The sequence below is a fragment of the Dama dama genome, chromosome 4 (assembly GCF_033118175.1).
Source record: "Dama dama isolate Ldn47 chromosome 4, ASM3311817v1, whole genome shotgun sequence".
Classification (NCBI taxonomy): Eukaryota; Metazoa; Chordata; class Mammalia; order Artiodactyla; family Cervidae; genus Dama; species Dama dama.
The window spans coordinates 67,161,050-67,181,480 of NC_083684.1; the positions used below are offsets into that span (position 1 = coordinate 67,161,050).

At 41.5% G+C, this 20,431-nt stretch overlaps 1 protein-coding gene across 1 annotated transcript in view; it reads right to left on the bottom strand.

Annotated features, from left to right (window-relative positions):
- Nucleotides 1-20,431, bottom strand: part of LOC133055203 (zinc finger protein 107-like) — a 78,182-nt gene that overhangs the window by 45,924 nt on the left and 11,827 nt on the right. The window contains 3 exon segments of the mRNA XM_061140629.1: nucleotides 2,160-2,992; nucleotides 7,491-7,494; nucleotides 18,273-20,308. Coding sequence (XP_060996612.1) covers nucleotides 2,160-2,992; nucleotides 7,491-7,494; nucleotides 18,273-20,308 — 2,873 coding nt within the window.

A 20,431-nucleotide genomic window follows, 5' to 3' on the forward strand; every position in this document is an offset into this window, starting at 1 on the left:
GGATTTCTGAGAGAGGTCAAAGCTGGAATCAGGCAGAGAAAACGCCAGTACTTGTGCTTCAACTTTAGAAGTTACCCTGGGTGAAGTGCTCTGGGCTCCCTAGGTGGAGTGTGGATTGCTGAATTCAAGTCAACACAAGGATTCTGGTGAGTACTGTGAGAGTGTTGAAAGGTTGCTGCTCAACCATAAGACACCTGGATTCTTAGTCTCTTGAGGAGAAGAATTCAATCTGGAGCCAGAGATGAGGCTTCATCACTCAGTTTTTGTGTAATAAAGTTTTATTAAAGTATAAAAGAGATAGAGAAAGCTTCTGACATAGACATCAGAAGGGGGCAGAAAGAGTGCCCCCTCAGTAGTGTTAGCAAAGGACTTGTATACTTTTAATTAGTTATTACACTGAATCACAAGAATGTCTGCAGGTTGTAAAGACCTCACTGGACACACTCCCATAATTTACATTTTAAGACAACAGGATTAGCCAGATAGTTTTTTTCCAGAGACTGCCTTCAAGCAGGATAATTTGTTACATAATCCTAAGGAATGTGTGTGTGTGTGTGTGTGGGCGGGGGGGGGGGGGGGGGGATGACACGTTTGTTTTTTCTTCCTCCTTGAGAATTCCAGACCCCTCTCTCCTTGTCGACCCCTGGACTTATCAACCTGCCTAGAAATTGACTCTCTCAGTGTGATTGAACAGGGGCCTGTGAAAAGACCCTGGGGTTCAGCAAGACTGCTGGTCTCAAGGAAGGGGGTCATCTAGTGCAGCTGCTCACAGGACTGGCTGGTGTGAGTTCAAGGACCTGCAGGCTGCCTGCTCCCCAGACAGATGCTGAGGCAGCAACAGCATGGAGCAGTTCAGGGGAGCTCTCAACAGGACTCTGTATACTGTTTCTTATTAGAACCATCACAGGGTCCAAGTAGTTACAACATGGGAGAGGAGATACAACATAGAAATGATGGAATATATCTGAAGTTATGAGAAATTTAAAGCCAGTGAGTAAACTAATTTCCACATATGCCATCTCTCTGTGCTGCCAAATAGTTCATCGTCATCTCTTCACTACCACCTTAAATAAGGTGGGCGAGATTGCTGTTGGTGGTGGGTTAACAATGCATTCATTACAATCAACTGAAACACTAAAAGCCATTCACTTTTATTAATAACTATGTGTTAATTTCACACAGAGTGGAAATAAAACCTTTTACAATCCATGGTATGATCCACGATTAAATATGGATCAAAAATACAGACAAAGATATTCATTTTTGGATATAATGATGTGAGATTTGTGATTTTTACAGCTTACCCAACAAGGCCTAGGAAGCACTTAGCAAGCATGATATACACTAATTCCGTGCCTTTTCCAGGAAGGGCTTCTAATACATTTCTAGGTTATCACAGAAGCTGTCTTTATTTCAACATTGTCAAGTAACAATCATGACTTGTGTTGATATTATAAAGATACATCAATATTGCAGTGAACTGTCATTGTGTTCTTACAAATCAAGGATATTACTATTGAAACCTTACAACCAACTTCTGTTTTACTTCACAACATGGAAAGATTAAATGATCACTTACATCATGGCAACCTCCAGATATTTCACATCAGTGACAAACACCTGCATTTAGATGGTCATTTTCCATTTAACATCATGGTATCCTTCATCTTTTAATGGAGAATAGATAGAAATGGTTACAACACAATATAAAAAGGCTAACCTTTAATAAACCATCAAAAACCTATGTTTGCAACCACTCTAGAAAGAAGGCATGGTATGGATTATTTGAGTGCTCAATTACATTCACTTGAGTGCTGAATTAAATCACGTCATTATTAACATGCATACATACATTCCTATGAACTGTAACTTTCTAACCATCAACCTTCATCTCACAATTCATGTTAATATATCCATTTTCTATGTGTTTTAACTATGGAGTACTCCCTACAGTCATTCTCCTTCAGAGAAACTTCTGAAAACAAAATTGATGAAATGCCTTCTAGTATGCAATCTTTGATATTTATTTCAAATTAACTTTTGAGTAAATACTTTTCTACATATTCGTTACATCACTTCTATAGGCTTCTTGCATAAACTCTTGTGTTTTCTGATGCATGTCTAGGGCAAAATTCTTCCATCACTTGTTCCATTAGTACGGTTTCTCTCCAGTGTGTCTTCTCAGATGCTTACTGAGATAGCTACTACAACTAAAGGCTTTGCCACATTCTGTACATTTATAAGGTTTCTTTCCAGCATGAATTCGCCGATGTTGAATAAGTGCTGAGTTGTAAGCAAAGGCTTTGCCACATTCAGTACATGAAAATGGTCTCTCCCCAGTATGGAGTCGCTGATGTTTAGTAAGACTAGAAACGTTAAAAAAGGCCTTGCCACATTCTGTACATTTATAACGTCTATCCCCGGTATGAATTCGGTGATGTTGAGAAAGGTCCGAACTCCTAATAAAGGCTTTGCCACATTCTTTACATTTATAAGGTCTCTCTCCAGTATGGACCTGCTGATGTTGGGTAGGATGTGACCACTGGTGAAAGGCTTTGTAACATTCTTTACATTTGTAAGGCTTCTCTCCAGTATGAATTCGCTCATGTTGAGTAAGCTCTGAGCACTGAATAAAGGCTTTGTTACATTCTTTACATTCATAAGGTCTCTCTCCAGTATGAATTCGCTGATGTTGAATAAGACCTGAAATGTAAGTAAAGGCTTTGCCACATTCTGTACATTTGTAATGTTTCTCTCCAGTATGAATTCGCCAATGACGAGAAAGAGTTGAATTGTGAGTCAACGCTTTGCCACATTCTGTACATTTATAAGGTTTCTCTCCACTGTGAATTTGCTGATGTTCAGTAAGATGTGAGCGACGTTTAAACTCTTTGCTACATTCTGTACATTGGAAAGGTTTCCTTCCTGTATGAATTTTCCCATGTTTATTTAGATTGGCTGGCTTACTAAAGACTTCCCCACATATCTTACACTTGTTTTCTTTCTGTGGAATCTGAACAGTGTGCTGTGGAAAAAGTTCTGAAGACTGACTAGAAACCCTACAATATTCAGTACAAGTCCTCTCTTCAGTACAAGTACTCTTATCAAGAGAAAAACTTGACATCTGATCAAAGGTATTTCCATATTTATGACTTTTAGATTCCTTGTTTGAAGATTCGGGTCCCTGATGTTTCTTAAGGTTGGAGTCTCCTTCAACCGTATACCCAGTTCAAGTCCTCTCTTCAGTACAAGTACTCTTATCAAGAGAAAAACTTGACATCTGATCAAAGGTATTTCCATATTTATGACTTTTAGATTCCTTGTTTGAAGATTCGGGTCCCTGATGTTTCTTAAGGTTGGAGTCTCCTTCAACCGTATACCCAGTTTCATTGCCTGAATACCTTCTCAGTCCACCAGAAATGCTCTTGTAATTATTGGAGCTGGAGCTCTTACTTAAGGTCTGACTCATTTTATTACACATGCAATGTTGTTATGTATTAACCACATCACAATATGTATTGAACAATGACGGTTGGATTACGTCTCTTCCATTATCATCAACATTATACATCTTGGAATGCAGAGAAAATATCTGTTGGGGGAAGAATAATGACCTCCTGGTCATGGATCTCTCAAATTGATTAGATTGTGAGTTTTCCCACTCATTGCTAAATTGTAGGTGTTCAGACATGCTTGAATGTATGTTTAGTTGAAGCCTAAGTTCAGAATTGTCTGAATGAGTATTTGCAGTAGAGATTAGATCACCTTCCAGATTTTCCATATTTCTTTTCAGAGAACATGTATGTTTCACAAAAGGATGGGAATCTTTTCTTAAATACTTACACTTCTCTGCAGATGTTGAAGACTGAAGGCAGTGTTTTTCCCAGTTTGACTCATGTTGCTGATTTCTTTTTGCAGTAATGTCTGCATTTCTTTATGTCTACTTAAACACACTCTCCATCTTTCATATACTCTCGTACATTCCCAGTCTTTCATTAAATTTAAGTTTCTGAGCTGAAATGTTTGATATATTCCTAGGTTTGCTTTTGGGAATACATCTTCTAATGCTGGATTCTTTGGCATCAAATCCTGGATGTCTTGTGGAGTCATAGCTGAAAGATTCTAAATAGCAAGTAATTTTACCTGCTATTCTCAGTGAATATCTTTAAAGATTTAGAGAAAATTGATTACCAGTAGCTAGTTTAAAAATAAAATGGAGACAGAAGGATCAAGATACCAGTGGTTTAGGCAGACGTGGAGACCAACTCTGCCCAAATGAATGAGAAATGGAACAATTCTCACAGAGCCCCGCTAAGCACTAGCAGAGGCCCATCGAAATCTAAAAAAAAACAAGAAAGATTCCTGCTGCGCCAGGTAGGATAAAAGAAAGAAGAAGGAAAAGGAAGAGGAGAGGAAGTGTGTTGGGGCCTGCAATCCTGGGGGAGATGAAAGTCAGAAGAGGTCTCCATATCTGGGGAAGCCCCTCACTAGGGCAGCTCAGTTTGGACAGAAGGAGAGCCTCATTCTCTGTGGGAAGAGAACACGGCAACCAGCCTGTGGCAGTAGGACAGATGAGACCTGCACACGGGGTCCTGACCCCGGCCCCGCCCACCCAGCCTGAGAGGCAGGTCCACCACTGCAGACAAGGGCTGGGTGCTGGAATGTGGGTTCTGGAGAGCAGACCCAGGCAGAGGACTGCAGTTGGCTATGAGGAAACATCCTGAAGGGATGGGGTGAGGGCGGAGCTCTACAAGTGGGATGCTTGAGTTGGAAGCCTGAGCCACCATAGAGCAGAGTGTCATTGGTGAATGATTCCCAGAGAAGGAGCCCATTGCATCCCTTGTCCTGTGTGCCAGCTTGTCCTTGAAAGGGACTATGAAGAACTCCACCCATGTAGGTCTTTTGAGCGCCCCGGGCACGGCCTCCCCCATCGACCTCCTCCACAATCAGCAGACTCCTGTGCTCTGGGGCAGCTCAGGAGAGGACACCTGTGAGTTGCCCACACGCTCAGATGGAGCTGAAAGCACAGCTGAGCCCCAGGGATGAGCAAGAAAAGCTGACACCTCTCCCTGCAGCAACAGAAGCCACGGTCTCACACCCACGGCCGGCTGTGTAACCTCAGCCCCTACAGAGCATCTGAATCACCTACCAGCGCTCTCTCAGTCAGGGCAGGGGCAGCTCTAGCTGCTCTAGACTCTGTGGGCTCCCACACAAGGGGGCTGGTCCAGGACAGAACCTGAGCTGCCCCAGAGCACCACAGCAGGTCCAGCTCCACGTTGAATGCAATCCCAGGACCTGACTTCACTGAATCTATGCCGGTGACCTTGTGAAAACAACATCTGTGAACATCCAGGGCCATGTGCCGTCAGGCCCATGTTTAAGGTGGGGCCAAGAGCAGTGCCAACACTACATCACATGGAGCCTGCAGAACGCACGGGAGGGGGAACCAGAGCACATCCTGAGTGAACATCCCCAGAGGAGTAATACTCAGTGACTTTTCTCCACGTGCGGGTGCTCCAGTCCCACCTGCCTCGCACCACAGATCAGAATCACAGCTAAGATTCAGGTCTGGGGGCTCTATTCAACCACGCAGGGAGCAGGCACCACCAGAGAGAGGGCAGTAACAACCAGAGAACAATGGGGAAACAGCCCTGAATATCCACAGCAGGCTCTGGTCATGGTTAACAGCAATCAAAGCCCAGATCAAGAGAGGATAAGGGCACAAACCTCTGGATCAATCTCACCCACCAAGGTGCAGACACCAGAAGGAAGCCTAACTAGGTTCCTGTAACCTTCAAAAGAGAGACCACAAACAGAACGCTGGACAAATGACATGGCAAAGACATAGGTGATAGGGGAAGAAACAAGATAAAACCCTCCAAGCACCACTGAATTAAGATGTGATAGGCAATCTAATGATTACTTCCTGCTTTTAGTCATCTTAAGCGGAGACACTAAACACTTTCACAAATCCTAGGTGCCTAATAATTCTTAAATCCACTTCTTGCCACACAAGTTTCTGAGAATGGTCTATTAGATGTTTCAATCTAAAAGTCATAAATGATAGTGATAAAGAGTTAATCAGAAACTGAGGACACATAAGACATTCTCAACGAAGCTGAATACAAATAAGATAAACTAAATAAAGTACTAGTTTTAAGAAATTAAATAAGAGGGACTTTCAAACTATGACTGAAAGAGGGAACTCTACTCATTGCTCTGTGGAGACCTAAATAGGAAGGAAATCAATAGAATGGTAAAAACTAGAGATCTCTTTAAGAAAATTAGAGGTACCAGGAATATTTCAAACAAAGATGGGAACAATAAAGGACAGAAACGGGTTGGACCTAAAAGCAGCAGAAGATATTAAGAGAAGTTGGCAAGAATACATGGAAGAACTATACAAAAAAGATCTTAATGACCCAGATAACCATGATGGTGTGATCACAAACCTAGTAACAGACATCCTGGCATCCAAAGTCAAGTAGGACTTAGAGGAATGTGACCAACAAAGCTTGTGGAGGTGATGGAACTCCAGCTGACCTAGTTCAAGTCCTAAAAGATGATAATGCTAAAGTTCTGTACTAGATAAGCCAGGAAATGTTGAAAACTCAGCAGTGGACACAGGACTGGGAAAGGTCAGTTTTCATTCCAATCACAAAGAAAGACAATGCCAAGGAAGGCTCAAACTACTATATAATTTCCTTCATTTAAAAACAATAATAAAGGCTCAAATATTTACCTAGCAAGGCTTTAACAGTAAGTGAACTGAGAGCTTCCAGATATTCAAACTGGATTTAGAAATGGCAGAGGAACCAGAGATCAAATTGCCAACATCCTTTGGATCATATAAAAGGCAAGAGAATTCTGGAAAAACAACTACATCTTTTTTGGCTACCCCACAGTCTTTGAATATGAGGATCACAAGAAACTGTGGAAAATTCTTCAAGAGATGGGAACACCAGACTACCGTACCTGCCTCCTGAGAAATCTGTATGCATGTCAAGAAGCAACAGTGAGAACTGGACATGTGACAATGGACTGATTCCAAATTGGGAAAGGAGCACGTCAAGGCTGTACATTGTCACCCTGCTTATTCAACTTATATGCACAGTATGTCATGCAACATATCAGGTTTGATGAAGCACTAATTGGAATCAAGATTTCAGGGAGAAATATTCATAATCTCAGATGTACAGATGACACCACCCTTATAGCAGAAAGAGAAGATGAACTGAGGAGTCTCTTGATGAAACTGAAAGAAGACGGTGAAAAAGCTGAAAAACTCAACCTTCACAAAACGAAGATCATGGCACCAGTCAGATCGTTTCATGGCAATCGGCAGGAGAAACAGTGAAAGCACTGACTTTATTTTCTGGGTTCCAAAGTCACTGCAGATGGTGACTACAGCCATGAAAGTAAAAGACGCTTGCTCCTTGGAAGGAAAGCTGTGACCACAGCAGGCAGCGTATTAAAAGCAGAAACATTACTTTGCTGACAGAGGGTCGTCTAGTCAAAGGTATGGTTTTTCCAGTAGTCATGTGTGGATGTGAGAGTTGGACCATGAAGAAAGCTGAGTGCCGAAGAATTAATGCTTTTGAACTGTGGTGTTGGAGAAGACTCTTGAGAGTCTCTTGGTGTGCAAGAAGAACACACCACTCCATCCTAAAGGAAATAGGTTCTGAATATTCATTGGAAGGACTGATGCTGAAGCTCTGATGCTCTGGCCACCTGATGCAAAAAGCTGACTCACTGAAAAAGATCCTGATGCTGGGAAAGACTGAAGATAAGAGAAGGGGAGACAGAGGATGAGATGGTTGGATGGCACCACTGACTCGATGACCAACAGTTTGAGCAGGCTCTGGGAGTTGATGATGGACATGGAAGCCTGGCGTGCTGCAGACCATGGATTGCAGAGTCAGACTCGACTGAGCAACTGAACTGAACTGACTGATATGTATGATCGATTCTCTTTGCTGTATAGGAGTACAAAATTGGAAAACAGCTATATTCCAATTGGAACTTTTAAAAAAGATTTCTTTATATAACCTAAAAATTGTCATAGTTTGAATCGACTATTAATAATATAGTGGAACATGTGGTAAGAGTTTATGCCAATTTATTTTAAAATTCTATGAGGTAATAGAATGTAATAAAGTATTTTAACAAATTTTAGAATTAGGGCAAATACACTTAAGATATTTAATATGAGATCATATAAGTGAAAGAGAAACCTTGAAGTCAACGTGAGATGTGCATTCTTTCATTTTTAAGAGGTTTTGTTTTCTGCAGTGAAAAATTACTTGAATTTGAAATTTATATAGAAGGTCCTATGTGTCATTCCCAGTATAGGAAATTATAAACCAGAGGACAAAAATCCATCCCCAGTATTCCTAGAAGTTTGATAGTTTGTCTACCACTCCACTCACACACACAGATTTCTGTCTAGAGGTAGAAGGAAAGCTGAAAAGGAGTGTCACATATTTACTCAGAAATGGGCAGAGTTTTCCTAGGGCCCCCAAGCAATGGAAGAGCAACGAATGAATGCAGTTTGTCACAAGCCAAGAGGAGACTTTTAGTTCACTCTGTGGTGGAGAAAACTAATCGCTGGAGATAAATTCATGAATGATTTAAGAGACAGAATGGGGCAGGTGACACATTTCTATGACAGTGGCAGACACAAACCCAGGTTTTCAAAAAACCATTTCCATTGAAGCAAATCTTCCAAAGCCATGTGACGAAGGATGAGTTCCTCGCTGCTCCTTGGACCACTCACCTGAGTCATCATCTCCGTCCATTCATACCTACCTAGGTAAATGGCTGTTGTCTCCATTCTCCTTATATTCCTGGGATCGTTCAGTTGCTCCAGAAAGGTGACCAGGTCCAGCTTAGAGACAAGTCCTGTTGATCAGAGAAAGGAAAATTTGTGTTGGTAGAGATTCATCAGTATCGAATCCAATATGTATTCAGGTGAGACGAGAACGCATTTTGTTCTAGAAAACGATATCCGGAAATACTTTAATCAAAGTGGCTATACAATACTAAGAAACACCTAAAAATCAGATCCTGAGATTCTGGTCAAGTAGTACTAAGGCAAAAGTAAGTGGTATCAATGTGAAATTAAGAGAGTGTGCAACGATTTAATACCACAGAACTTACACTATTACCACTAACCTAGAATGAAGGAGGCGGAGTACATCAAGGAAGAAAACCATTAGCAGCATAACGAATCATGAAGCCTTTCTTTCTAAACTCAGAGATACTCATTTCCCCTAGAAAGCAGAGATCTGGAACTACTGTGGGAAGCAGAAAATTTCGGAAGACATTCTTGAAATGAAGGAACCAAAACCTAGTGGGTAGGTAACTGACTCTGGAAGGCAGTTATCCTCACCCAAGGAGGCCAGGTTCCCATAGGTCTCTAACATCACGTCCCTATACAATTCCCGCTGACCGAGGTCCAGGCATTCCCACTCCTCTTGAGGGAAGCCTATGGCCACATCCCGGAAGATCAGCCTTCCCTGAAATACAAAGTACAGATGCGCTGGGGCCGTGGGAAGACTTCCTAATGTGACCCAAGATGAAAACAGCAAGTTCAGAGACCTAGTCGTGAAGCAGTGGCTTGGCTGGTATTACAAAATATACTTTTTACACAGTAATCCTTTCTACCCAATTTCTAATGTGAAGAAAAGAGGATGAGTTATGATCCACAAGCCATTAGAGAAACTATTCTCATCTGAAAGAAAAATTATAAAATCATCAGGGCAACATTAGTAGATTTATTTTTCAGCGTTCTACTCGTGTGACATAGGATAAATTGTTTATCAAAGAAACATGAAAAACATTTTTTAAAGGGTATCTGAGCCAAGAGTTCTGAAGTGGGGCCAAAGGGCCACATTTTTAGCAAGGTTATTTGAGTTAGCAATGTTGAAAATTCTGCTTGATGAATGACGATTTTGAACCTCAATGAAATAGAATAGTAAGGTAAGATTTCATACTTAAGTTGCAACTGTAACTGTTTTACAGATTTTAACAAGTCTAATAGGATAGTAACCCTTCTCTTGGTCTAGGCTTGGGTTGGAAAAGAAATTCCAGACATGAGACTAAATGAGAGGGAAGTCAAGTTTATTAGAATGGGGGACGCTGTTAGAACAGCAGGCCAGCTCAAATGAGAACGGATGTTGAACAGGGGTCCTCAGTCCACTTTCATAGCCAGGGTACAAGGAGTGGGATAGGGGTCTTGTGGATCATTTGCTGAATGGATGAGGCACATATACTAGGTGGGGGGCAGAGTAAGAAAAATAGATTCTCCCCCGCAAGAAAAAGAAAAATACATTCTCCTTATGGGGAGGAGAGGAGACAGTTTATGCTGCTCAGAAGGACCTGCAATCCATCAATAGTTACAGCATGGGGCAAGAAAGTTGCTAAGGGTCTTGTTTTTCCATCCCTGCATTCCAAGACCCTCCTTGGTTTTATCTATTCTTTAGTCCGTGGGTCACCACATACCTCCCTCTCTTTATTTTTTTATTTTTTTCTCACTTTATTTTTAAGGCCAATTCTTTGGCCCCTGTTAATACCTTGCACATGTCTAACTATCTACCCATTTCTCTTCTCACACATTAGGGATTCCAGTTTCAAGGAGAAAGGGGTGATGACCGCTCTGGCTTCTTCAGGCTGAGCAGGAATGCCATTGGAATCTGAGTTCCCTTTTCCTAGTCTGTTAGGGTGCATTTATGGAGGGCGATGAGAGCCCACGGAATGATAAGGTGACTTGTTTCAGCATTGTCTAGGTGTTGGTCAGGAAATATTCTTGCATGACCACTTTGAAATGTGTGGTATTTTAAAAGAAACAAACTTTACAAGAAAGTTAAAGGTACATGGCCCAAAGATGAAAAGAAGTAGAAAAGCTGCTCATGGACTAGCCAGGAGAACCAGAACTGGACATTGGTTCGTCACGTTAGTGTTTCTCTAGGTACGAGAAGAAGCAAGAATTTGGGCTCATAAAATCTTTACCTGAAAGTATCTAACTATCAGAAGGCCAGTTCTTCTGGGTTTTTCCCGGAGCTCAGAGTGCCTTCTTTCTGATCTCTACTCTGAACTCCTTTTGGGGCTGTTGAAGTTCGGAAACTTGAAATGGTCATGATGTCCTCTTTGTAGAGACAGCTGTCAGAGTCCAGTCTGCAGGGCCCCTTTGTAGCCACATAGTTGACCATGCTTTGGGGGCACTTCTTGGCCATTGTGTCCCGTGGCACTGGGAAGGCTCATTCCTAGGTCTAGGGAAGATTCCAATGATAGGCCACTCAATGTGCTGTTTCTAGAGCAGGCCTTGTGAGTAGCAAAATCTCTGGACCATACCTGTCTTACTAGCCTCTTGGTACAGGAAAACATTCCCTGTTCTTGCTTCTTCCCATATCTAGTGTTACATTATTACAATCATTGATCTCATCTGGAACTGCGTATCATCATTTCATCACAGGCTCAGTCACATATTGAGTAACGTAAGAAACAATCTGAAACAAGCGATATAGAAAATAATATAGCTATAGCTGGCAGTTATTAGGAAGGTCATAAGTAAGAATGATAAGTCAAGAACTTTCATTAGGTAGAGCCCAGTATACCCCAGGTCATCTGACTTCATTTCTTAAATGACTAAAGCCTGGTGTTAATCTCCTGGTTGTACATCATGGAGCATCTCATCTTTATCTGAAGACTGCTTCCTGAGAGTAGCTTTAGAAACAAACTTAGTGTCCTTTATAGTAACTTAATTGAATCTTTTAGAAATATAACATAACAAGGAACTATCTCAGAAATGAGTCTTGGTAAACACTAGACCTTAATTAAGAAAACTAGAAACTTACTTTAACAATGAAAAATTTACTATTCAGTGAAACATTTTTTTTCATTTTGAGGGCATTAACCCTGTAGCCAGGGAAGGCTTTAACCCATCAAATAAAAATGAGATTTGTCAGGGAGCTGGGAAAAGCCAGGCAGCCATCTTGGATTTCCCATAGTGCTGATTCTTTGATTTACAGCTATTGTTCACCCATTTTTAATTCCACAATTCAGGAGCAGACTATGGCCATGTTTTAAGGACATCAGGATAGCAAGGTCTACCTATCAGGGGTTATTTTTGTAGAAGACGAATGAGCTTTGTCTGCATGTACCATAATCTTCACATCACACCTGGTCTTGGATGATCAATACACCTACCCCAAACACCCAGCATCTATAATCCACACAATGAGTGTTCATTCTCAGAAGCAAAGAGGAACCAAGATGGGGGAGTTTCTCCATTAACTATGAGCATTTCCACACATTCCTTATTCCCTTCTTCTACAATCTTCTTTAAAGAGAAAGGAAAGAAGTATCAACTTCATAGCCTCATGATGTCAAAGAGACGTCTCCAGAACCAGTGGGCATCATTACATCATTACACCAGATGTCATGGTGTAAATGAATCACATCAAAGAGGCACTATCACTGCCTGAGCATTCTGGAATTAACAAGGAAATTATAACTTGAGTTTAACATTTTAAAATGTTAATTTTATGCAAATTTCATGTCACCTATACTTCCCCTGTTTAGTATCCTCATAATGCATTTAACTAGTAAGTCTTAGCAATGAAAAGGACAATATCTCCTAGTTTTCTTTTTATTTCTGAACATTTTCTGAAAAACTCTGGACCACTGAGTTGAGTCACTGGGCTTCCCAGCTGGCTCAGTGGTAAAGAATCTGCCTGCCAATGCTGGAGATGTGGCTTCAGTCTCATGGTGGAAAGAATCCCTGGGACGAGAAAATGGCAACCCACTGCAGAATTCTTGCCTGGAAAATCCCATGGACAGAAGAGAATTGGTTCTATGGATAATGGCATTTTCAAACTCGGTTTTAAATATCTAAATTGCATCCAGGTGCTAAGTCGTCACTGCATTTCCCAACGTCCCTAAAATCCCAACACCAAACCACATCCCAGTGGGAGTGAGGATAGGAGTGACTCCCCATGCTAATCTCTCACAAAAAAAGAATATTTTGAACAGTTCAAAGTCGCTGATTCATGATGAGAATTCATCATGCTCCATAGAAAGCGAGGATGCAGACAATGGAGAAAAGGCTCTGGGACACAAGGAAGTAGTCTAAAGGGCAGGTCTTTGCTATAATAAGAGGAAATGGGGAAAACTAAGATGATAACAAATGCCTGGGAAGAAAAATTAAGAGCAGAGAACTAAAGGCTTGCATATTCTCATTAGGGCATTTCAGGAGGAAAAGCAGACACAGCCGGAGACCCAGGATAGGACATTTACCTGAGAAGCTGCCGTTTCCTCTTCTTCCTCCTCCTATTCTGTCTTCTCTGGGGATGTTATGCTGCAAATGAACTTCTGAGTTTTGAGAAAATAGCTTGGAGGACATCAACAGAGCTCTTTAACTTGCAACCACTGCTCCTACTGAAAGGTTGTTGCTGAATCACGCAAAGACAATGGGGTTCTTGGCCTCCGGAGGAGAAGAATTCAACCCGGAGCCAGGGACGAGGCTTGATCGCTCAGAGCTTTTGTGGAATAAAGTTTTATTAAAGTATAAAGGAGATAGAGAAAGCTTCTGACATAGACATCAGAAGGGGGCAGAAAGAGTACCCGCTTGCTAGTGTTAGCCATGGAGTTACATACTTTCCAATGAATCCAAAGAATGTCTGGAGGTTGTAAAGACCTCACCAGATCTACTCCCATTATTTACATTTTAAGATAACAGGATTAGCCAGAAGGTTTAATCCAGAGACTGTCCTCAGGCAGGATTCATTATTATTATATAATCCTAAGGAATGTAGAGGGAAAAAAGTAAAAAGTTTGTCCTTTCTTCCTCCTTGAGTATTCCAGACCTCTCTCTCCTTGGGGACCCCTGGACTTCTTTTCAGCCTACCTAGGAAATGACTCTCTTATTCCCTTCCCCCCTTTCTTTTGGAATTGTGTTGCCAAGGGAAAGGGACATCGTTTTCATTCCATAACTACTTCTGCTGTTAAGGCATGTGGTCCCTAAATTGTTCTTGAGGCAACCTATTCTCCTAACCCTCGTATTGAGGGTCTCTGATTCAGGGGCCCCCAGTAATAGTTGGAGGAGGCTGTGTCTAGGCTCCTTCCTATGAGGAAGCTTAGACAACCTTTTCTGAACTTAAAGCTTTTAGGCGGTTAGAAAATCCCATTATACAGTTACAGGCAAAAGAGTCATTAAACCAAGTTAAAATCAAAATGAAAAGTCACTTTATGTCTATAGTTACATCAGTCCAGCTTAAGGTTTTTAGATGTCATCAGTTTGAGATGAGGCATCACATGTGATTGTTATTGATGGTATTTGCAGACTTGGAGAGTCTTTTCCTTGAAGTGGAGATGTCCACCACAGGAGGCCTTCCACTGATGAAGAGGGGAGCACTCCACAGGCCCAGCAGTTAGACTGATTGTGGAATTCAGAGTAAGAATGAGCCCAGAACCAGAGGACATTGTCTTGAAGATCAAACGGCAGACTCAGGATTTTTACAGTCAGCAGAAGTAGGCTCACATAGTTTATCTGGTCAATCTTTTGGCATGTCCAGACAGTCCCATTACAGAAGCGGATTGGGAAGATAGTGGGCCACGGGCTTCAGAACACACAGAGAAATTTGCCCCAATATCTAAAAGGAAATCGACAGATTGGCCTCCCACAGTTATTAATACCTGGGCTTCCTCAAGTGTAATTAGGATGGGAGCTTGTGTGGGGACCCCTGGGCACCTTCAGTCCTGATTGTCTTGAGAGTCCGACCCCTGAGACCTACGCCTCTGGGGGCAGTCTCTCTTCCAGTGTGGTCCTTTGCAGACTGGACATGGAGCCGGGGGAAGCTTAGATGCCTGAGGGCAATCCCGCTTGAGGTCCCCCTCATTTCCACAGTAATAGCAACTCCATCCCTTTTCACCTGGGTCCCTCTGGGCATCTTTCTCAGGCTGTTTAAGAAGGGTTTTCATAGCCATTGCGAAGTCTTCCACCTGTTCCTTTGTCTTTTTCTGTCTTTCTTTCTTTTCCTCATAATCCCTACCATAATAGACTGTCTGAGCCACTTGGAACAGATTATCTAAAGACTGATTTGGTCCATATGCCCTTTTTAATAGCTAATGGCTGATATCTAGACTGACTGAGAAATCTATCCTTTAAGATCACATTTCCCTCTTCACTTTTGGGATCAATCTCAGTGAATCTGCTTCTCTCCGTCTATCTAAGAATTTGCCAGCAGCTTCCTTCTCCACCTGTTCTATGTCTGCCAATTTGCCATAGTTTAAAGGCTTACTTTAATGTGCTTCCTGGTGGCTCAGATGGTAAAGCGTCTGTCTGCAATGCTGAAGACCCAGGTTCAATCCTGGGGTCGGGAAGATCCCCTGGAGAAGGAAATGGCAACCCACTGCAGGACTCTTGCCTGGAAGATCCCATGGACAGAGGAGCCTGGTAGGCTACTTTCCATGGGGTCGCAAAAGATGGACACGACTAAGCAACTTTACCTTAAAGGTTTAGCACACCCCTGCCTGAGTCCTTCAAGAATATATCTGACAAAATGACTCTGATCCCATCTTCCTTTAGCTGTGTTGTAGTCCCAGTCTAGTTCTGTAATTGGGACCACCTCATTCCCAGTGGGGAGGGCAGTTATCTCCCTCTTCCCTACTGATTCATTACCAAGCAATTCATCTCCATAAGCAACCGCTTTTCCCAAAACTTTTTTGAGTCGGGAGTCAGCATTTGTCCCAAGATATATATCACATCCTTCCAAGTAAGGTCATAAAGCAGAGAAACATCTTTAAAAGCTCTAATATATTTTTCTGGGTCCTCTAAATAGTCTCCCAGATCTTCCTTGATTTCTTGTATTTCTTGATAAAAAAAAAAAAAAAAGGCTTATACTGATTATTTCTCCCAGTGGGTGCTTCATGAAAACAGCCTCTTCATGTGTGACTGTTCCTCAGTCTCTCAGGCTGCTCTGTGTATATGATCCCAGGGATAGATTGGAGAAATCTGCTTTTCTTTACCTCTTTGTCTCCTGTCCTCCATCTAATTTGCAAGGAGTTATGAAATGGCCAAAGAGACCAAAAACTTTGACCAAGAAAGGAGAGTTCAGTCCACATGCTTAGCCTATCTCTGGTCAGTCCCCAAAGGAGACGTTGGGTGCCTCTTGGCATTGGCAGGTTGGTAAAAATCCCCGACAGGTTTCTGCCATCAGCCCTATGAGGTCACCACAGAGCCACAGAGCAGTTCACTTGCTTCATGCAGAGCATTTCATTCATTCATGCAAGCACACCAAAGAGTTAGTCAAGCACAGCAGAAAACGTGTTCGCTAGGAGAACTAGAGCTCCAAGCACCCTTCCCTTGTCCTGAAGAATCCCAGATGAGCCAAGGTGAAAGGTTGTTGCTGAATCACGCAAAGAGGCTGGGGTTCTTGGCCTCTGGAGAACTCAATCTGGGGCCAGAGACAAGGCTTGATTGCTCAGAGCTTTTGTGTAGTAAACTTTTATTAAAGTATAAAGGAGACAGAGAAAGCTTCTGACATAGACATCAGAAGGGGACAGAAAGAGTATCCCCTTGCTAGTGTCAGCAATGGAGTTACATACTCTCCAATGAATCCAAAGAATGCCTGGAGGTTGTAAAGACCTCACCAGATCTACTCCTATAATTTACATTTTAAAATAACGGGATTAGCCAGAAGGTTTAATCCAGAGACTGTCCTCAGGCAGAATACATTATTGTTATATAATCCTAAGGAATGTAGAGGAAAGAAAAAAAGTTTGTCCTATCTTCTTCTTTGAGAATTCCAGACCCCTCTTTCCTTGGGGACCCCCAAGCTTCTTCTCAACCTGCCTAGGAAATGACTCTCTCACTAGACAGAAAGACCTTGAAAAGCTGAGAAGAACAACCTCTCCTGTCCTCTGTCTCAGGAGAGATTCAGGAACAATCAATTCCTACCTGCAGACCAGCCTGTGAGCTAATTTCTTGATTGTTTTCTCCCCAGAGATAGCTGCTAACACTCTGCTCACACAGACGGTGTGAGCTGACTGACTTCCCTGGTCCAAATCCAGCTAGACCAACCCTGCAGCCTCTCCTGGCACTGAAGCTGGGCCTCAGCTCTCACAAGTGGACCAGGAGCCAAGTCCTTATCCCGGGCCTCCCCTTAGAATCCCCTGGAGCACATACAACACACCACACTGATGCTCCCACAGGACCAAAATAGAACTCTGTTGGGAGGGCATCAGTGAGGTCATATCCTGACACTGGTCACATGATCCTGATGGGAAACCAGATGGAAACCTCTTGGCTAAAGATTCTTTCTGAACCATTTCAATGAATACAGATCCCTGGTGCCCAGGTCCCCATTCCAAGAAGTTATGAATCTGCAGGTCAACAGTGCTGCCATGAAAGGTGTCATCAGCAAATCCCATTTTTTCTGATGTTTCTTCCCCAGAACCAATGTTCAGGAGTCCTGAGCTCAAAGCCTCACACTCACCACACCTAAGACCTCTCTGTAGGGGAGGATTTAGGGCAAGAGTTTCTGAGAGAGGTCAAAGCTGGAATCAGGCAGAGAAAACAGGAGTACTTGCAGTTCAGCTTTTATTTATTTATTTTTTTTAAATTTTTATTGATGTATAGTTGATTTACAGTGTTATGTTAGTTTCAGGTATACTTTCATATATGTATATATATATATTCTTTTTCAGACTTCTTTTCCTTTATAGGTTACTACAAGATATGGGATTTTCCAGGCAAGAATACTGGAGTGGGTTGCCATTTCCTTCTCCAGCAGCTCAGCTTTTATAAGTTACCCTGAATAAAGTGCCTCGGACTCCCTAGGCTGAGTGTGGATTCATCCATTCAAACCAAGACAAGGATTCTGGTGAGCACTGTACGGATTATTTGAATGCTGAATTACATTCACTTGAAATAATCTCAAATCATGTCATTATTAACAAGCATACATACACTGTTAAGAATTGTAACTTTCTAACCATAAACCTTCATCTCACGATTCATGCTAATATATGCATTTTCTATGTGTTTTAACTATGGAGTACTCCCTACAGTCATTCTCCTTCAGAGAAACTTCTGAAAACAAAACTAGCGAAATGCCTTCTAGTATGCAATCTCTGATGTTTACTCTGATTTAACTTTTGATTAACAACCTTTCTACATATTTGTTACATCGTTCCCATAGGTTTCTTATATAAACTCTTGTGTTTTCAGATGCATGTTCAGAGCAAACCTCTTCCATCACTTGTTCCATTACTAGGGTTTGTTTCCAGTGTGTGTTCTCAGATGTTTAGTGAGATTACTACTATGACTAAAGGCTTTGCCACATTCTGTACATTTATAAGGTTTCTCTCCAGTATGAACTCGCAAATGTGTAGTAAGAATTGAGTTCCGATTAAAGGTTTTGCCACATTCTGTACATTTATACGGTCTCTCCCCAGTATGGATTCGCTGATGTTTAGTAAGACTAGAAATGTTAAAAAAGGCCTTGCCACATTCTGTACATTTATAACATCTATCCCCGGTATGAATTCGGTGATGTTGAGTAAGGGCCGAACTCGTAGTAAAGGCTTTGTTACATTCTTTACATTTATAAGGTCTCTCTCCAGTATGGAGTCGCTGATGTTTAGTAAGACTAGAAACGTTAAAAAAGGCCTTGCCACATTCTGTACATTTATAACATCTGTCCCCAGTATGAATTTGGTGATGTTGAGTAAGGGCCGAATTCGTAGTAAAGGCTTTGTTACATTCTCTACATTTATAAGACTTCTCTCCAGTATGAATTCGCTGATGTCGAGTAAGATGTGAGTATTGAATAAAGGCTTTGTTACATTCTTGACATTTATAAGGTCTCTCCCCAGAATGAATTCGTTGATGTCGAGTAAGATGTGCGCAATGAATAAATGTTTTGTTACATTCTTTACATTTATAAGGTCTCTCCCCAGAATGAATTCGCTGATGTCGAGTAAGATTTGAGCAATGAATAAATGTTTTGTTACATTGTTTACATTTATAAGGTCTCTCCCCAGAATGAATTCGCTTGTGTCCAGTAAGAAGTGAGGGACGACGAAAGGCTTTGTTACATTCTTTACATTTATAAGGCTTCTCTCTAGTATGAATTCGCTCATGTTGAGTAAGTTGCAAGCACTGAATAAAGGCTTTGTTACCTTCTTTACATTCATAAGGACTCTCTGCGGTATGAATTTCCTGATGTTGGGTAAGATGTGAGCATTCAATAAAGGTTTTGTTACATTCTTTACATTTATAAGACTTCTCTCCAGTATGAATTTGCTGATGTCGAGTAAGATGTGAGTATTGAATAAAGGCTTTGTTACATTCTTGACATTTATAAGGTCTCTCTCCAGAATGAATTCGTTGATGTCGAGTAAGATTTGAGCACTTAGTAAATGTTTTCTTACATTCTTTACATTTATAAGGTCTCTCCCCAGAATGAATTCGCTGATGTCGAGTAAGATTTGGGAACTTAGTAAATGTTTTGTTACATTCTTTACATTTATAAGGTCTCTCCCCAGAATGAATTCGCTCATGTCCAGTAAGACGTGAGGGACGACTAAAGGCTTTGTCACATTCTTTACATTTATAAGGCTTCTCTCCAGTATGAATTCGCTGGTGTTCAATAAGATGTGAGTTGTAAATAAAGGCTTTGCCACATTCTGCACATTTATAAGGTTTCTGTCCAGTGTGAATTCGCTGATGTTTAGTAAGAAGTGAGCGATACTTAAACGTTTTGCTGCATTGTGTACACTGGAAAGGTTTCCTTCCTGTATGAATTTTCATATGTCTACTTAGGTGGCGTGATTTACTAAACAGTTTCCCACATATCTTACACTTGTTTTCTTTCTGTGGATTCTGAACAGTCTGCAGTTGAATAAGTTCTGAAGATTGATTAAAAACCATACCATATTCAGTACAAGTCCCCTCTTCAGTACAAGTACTCTTACCGAGAGAAAAACCTGACATTTGATCAAAGGCATTTCTACATGTATTACTTGTAGAATCCTTGTTAGAAGACTTGGGTCCCTGATGTTTCTTAAGGTTGGAGTCTCCTTCAACCGGATACCCAGGTTCATTGCCTGAATACCTTCTCAGTCCGCCAGAAATACTCTTGTAATTATTGGAGCTGGAGCTCTTACTTAAGGTCTGACTCATTTTATTACACACGGAAAGTTGTTGTGTACTGACCATATCACAATATGTATTGAGCAATGATGATTGGATTGCATCTCTTCCAGTATCATCAACATTATACATCTTGGAATGGAGAGAAAATATCTGTTGGGGGAAGAAAAATGAGCCCCTGCTCACGGATCCCTCCAATTGATTAGATTGTGAGTTTTCCCACTGACTGTTAAATTGTAGGTGTTCAGACATGCTTGAATGTATGTTGAGTCGAAG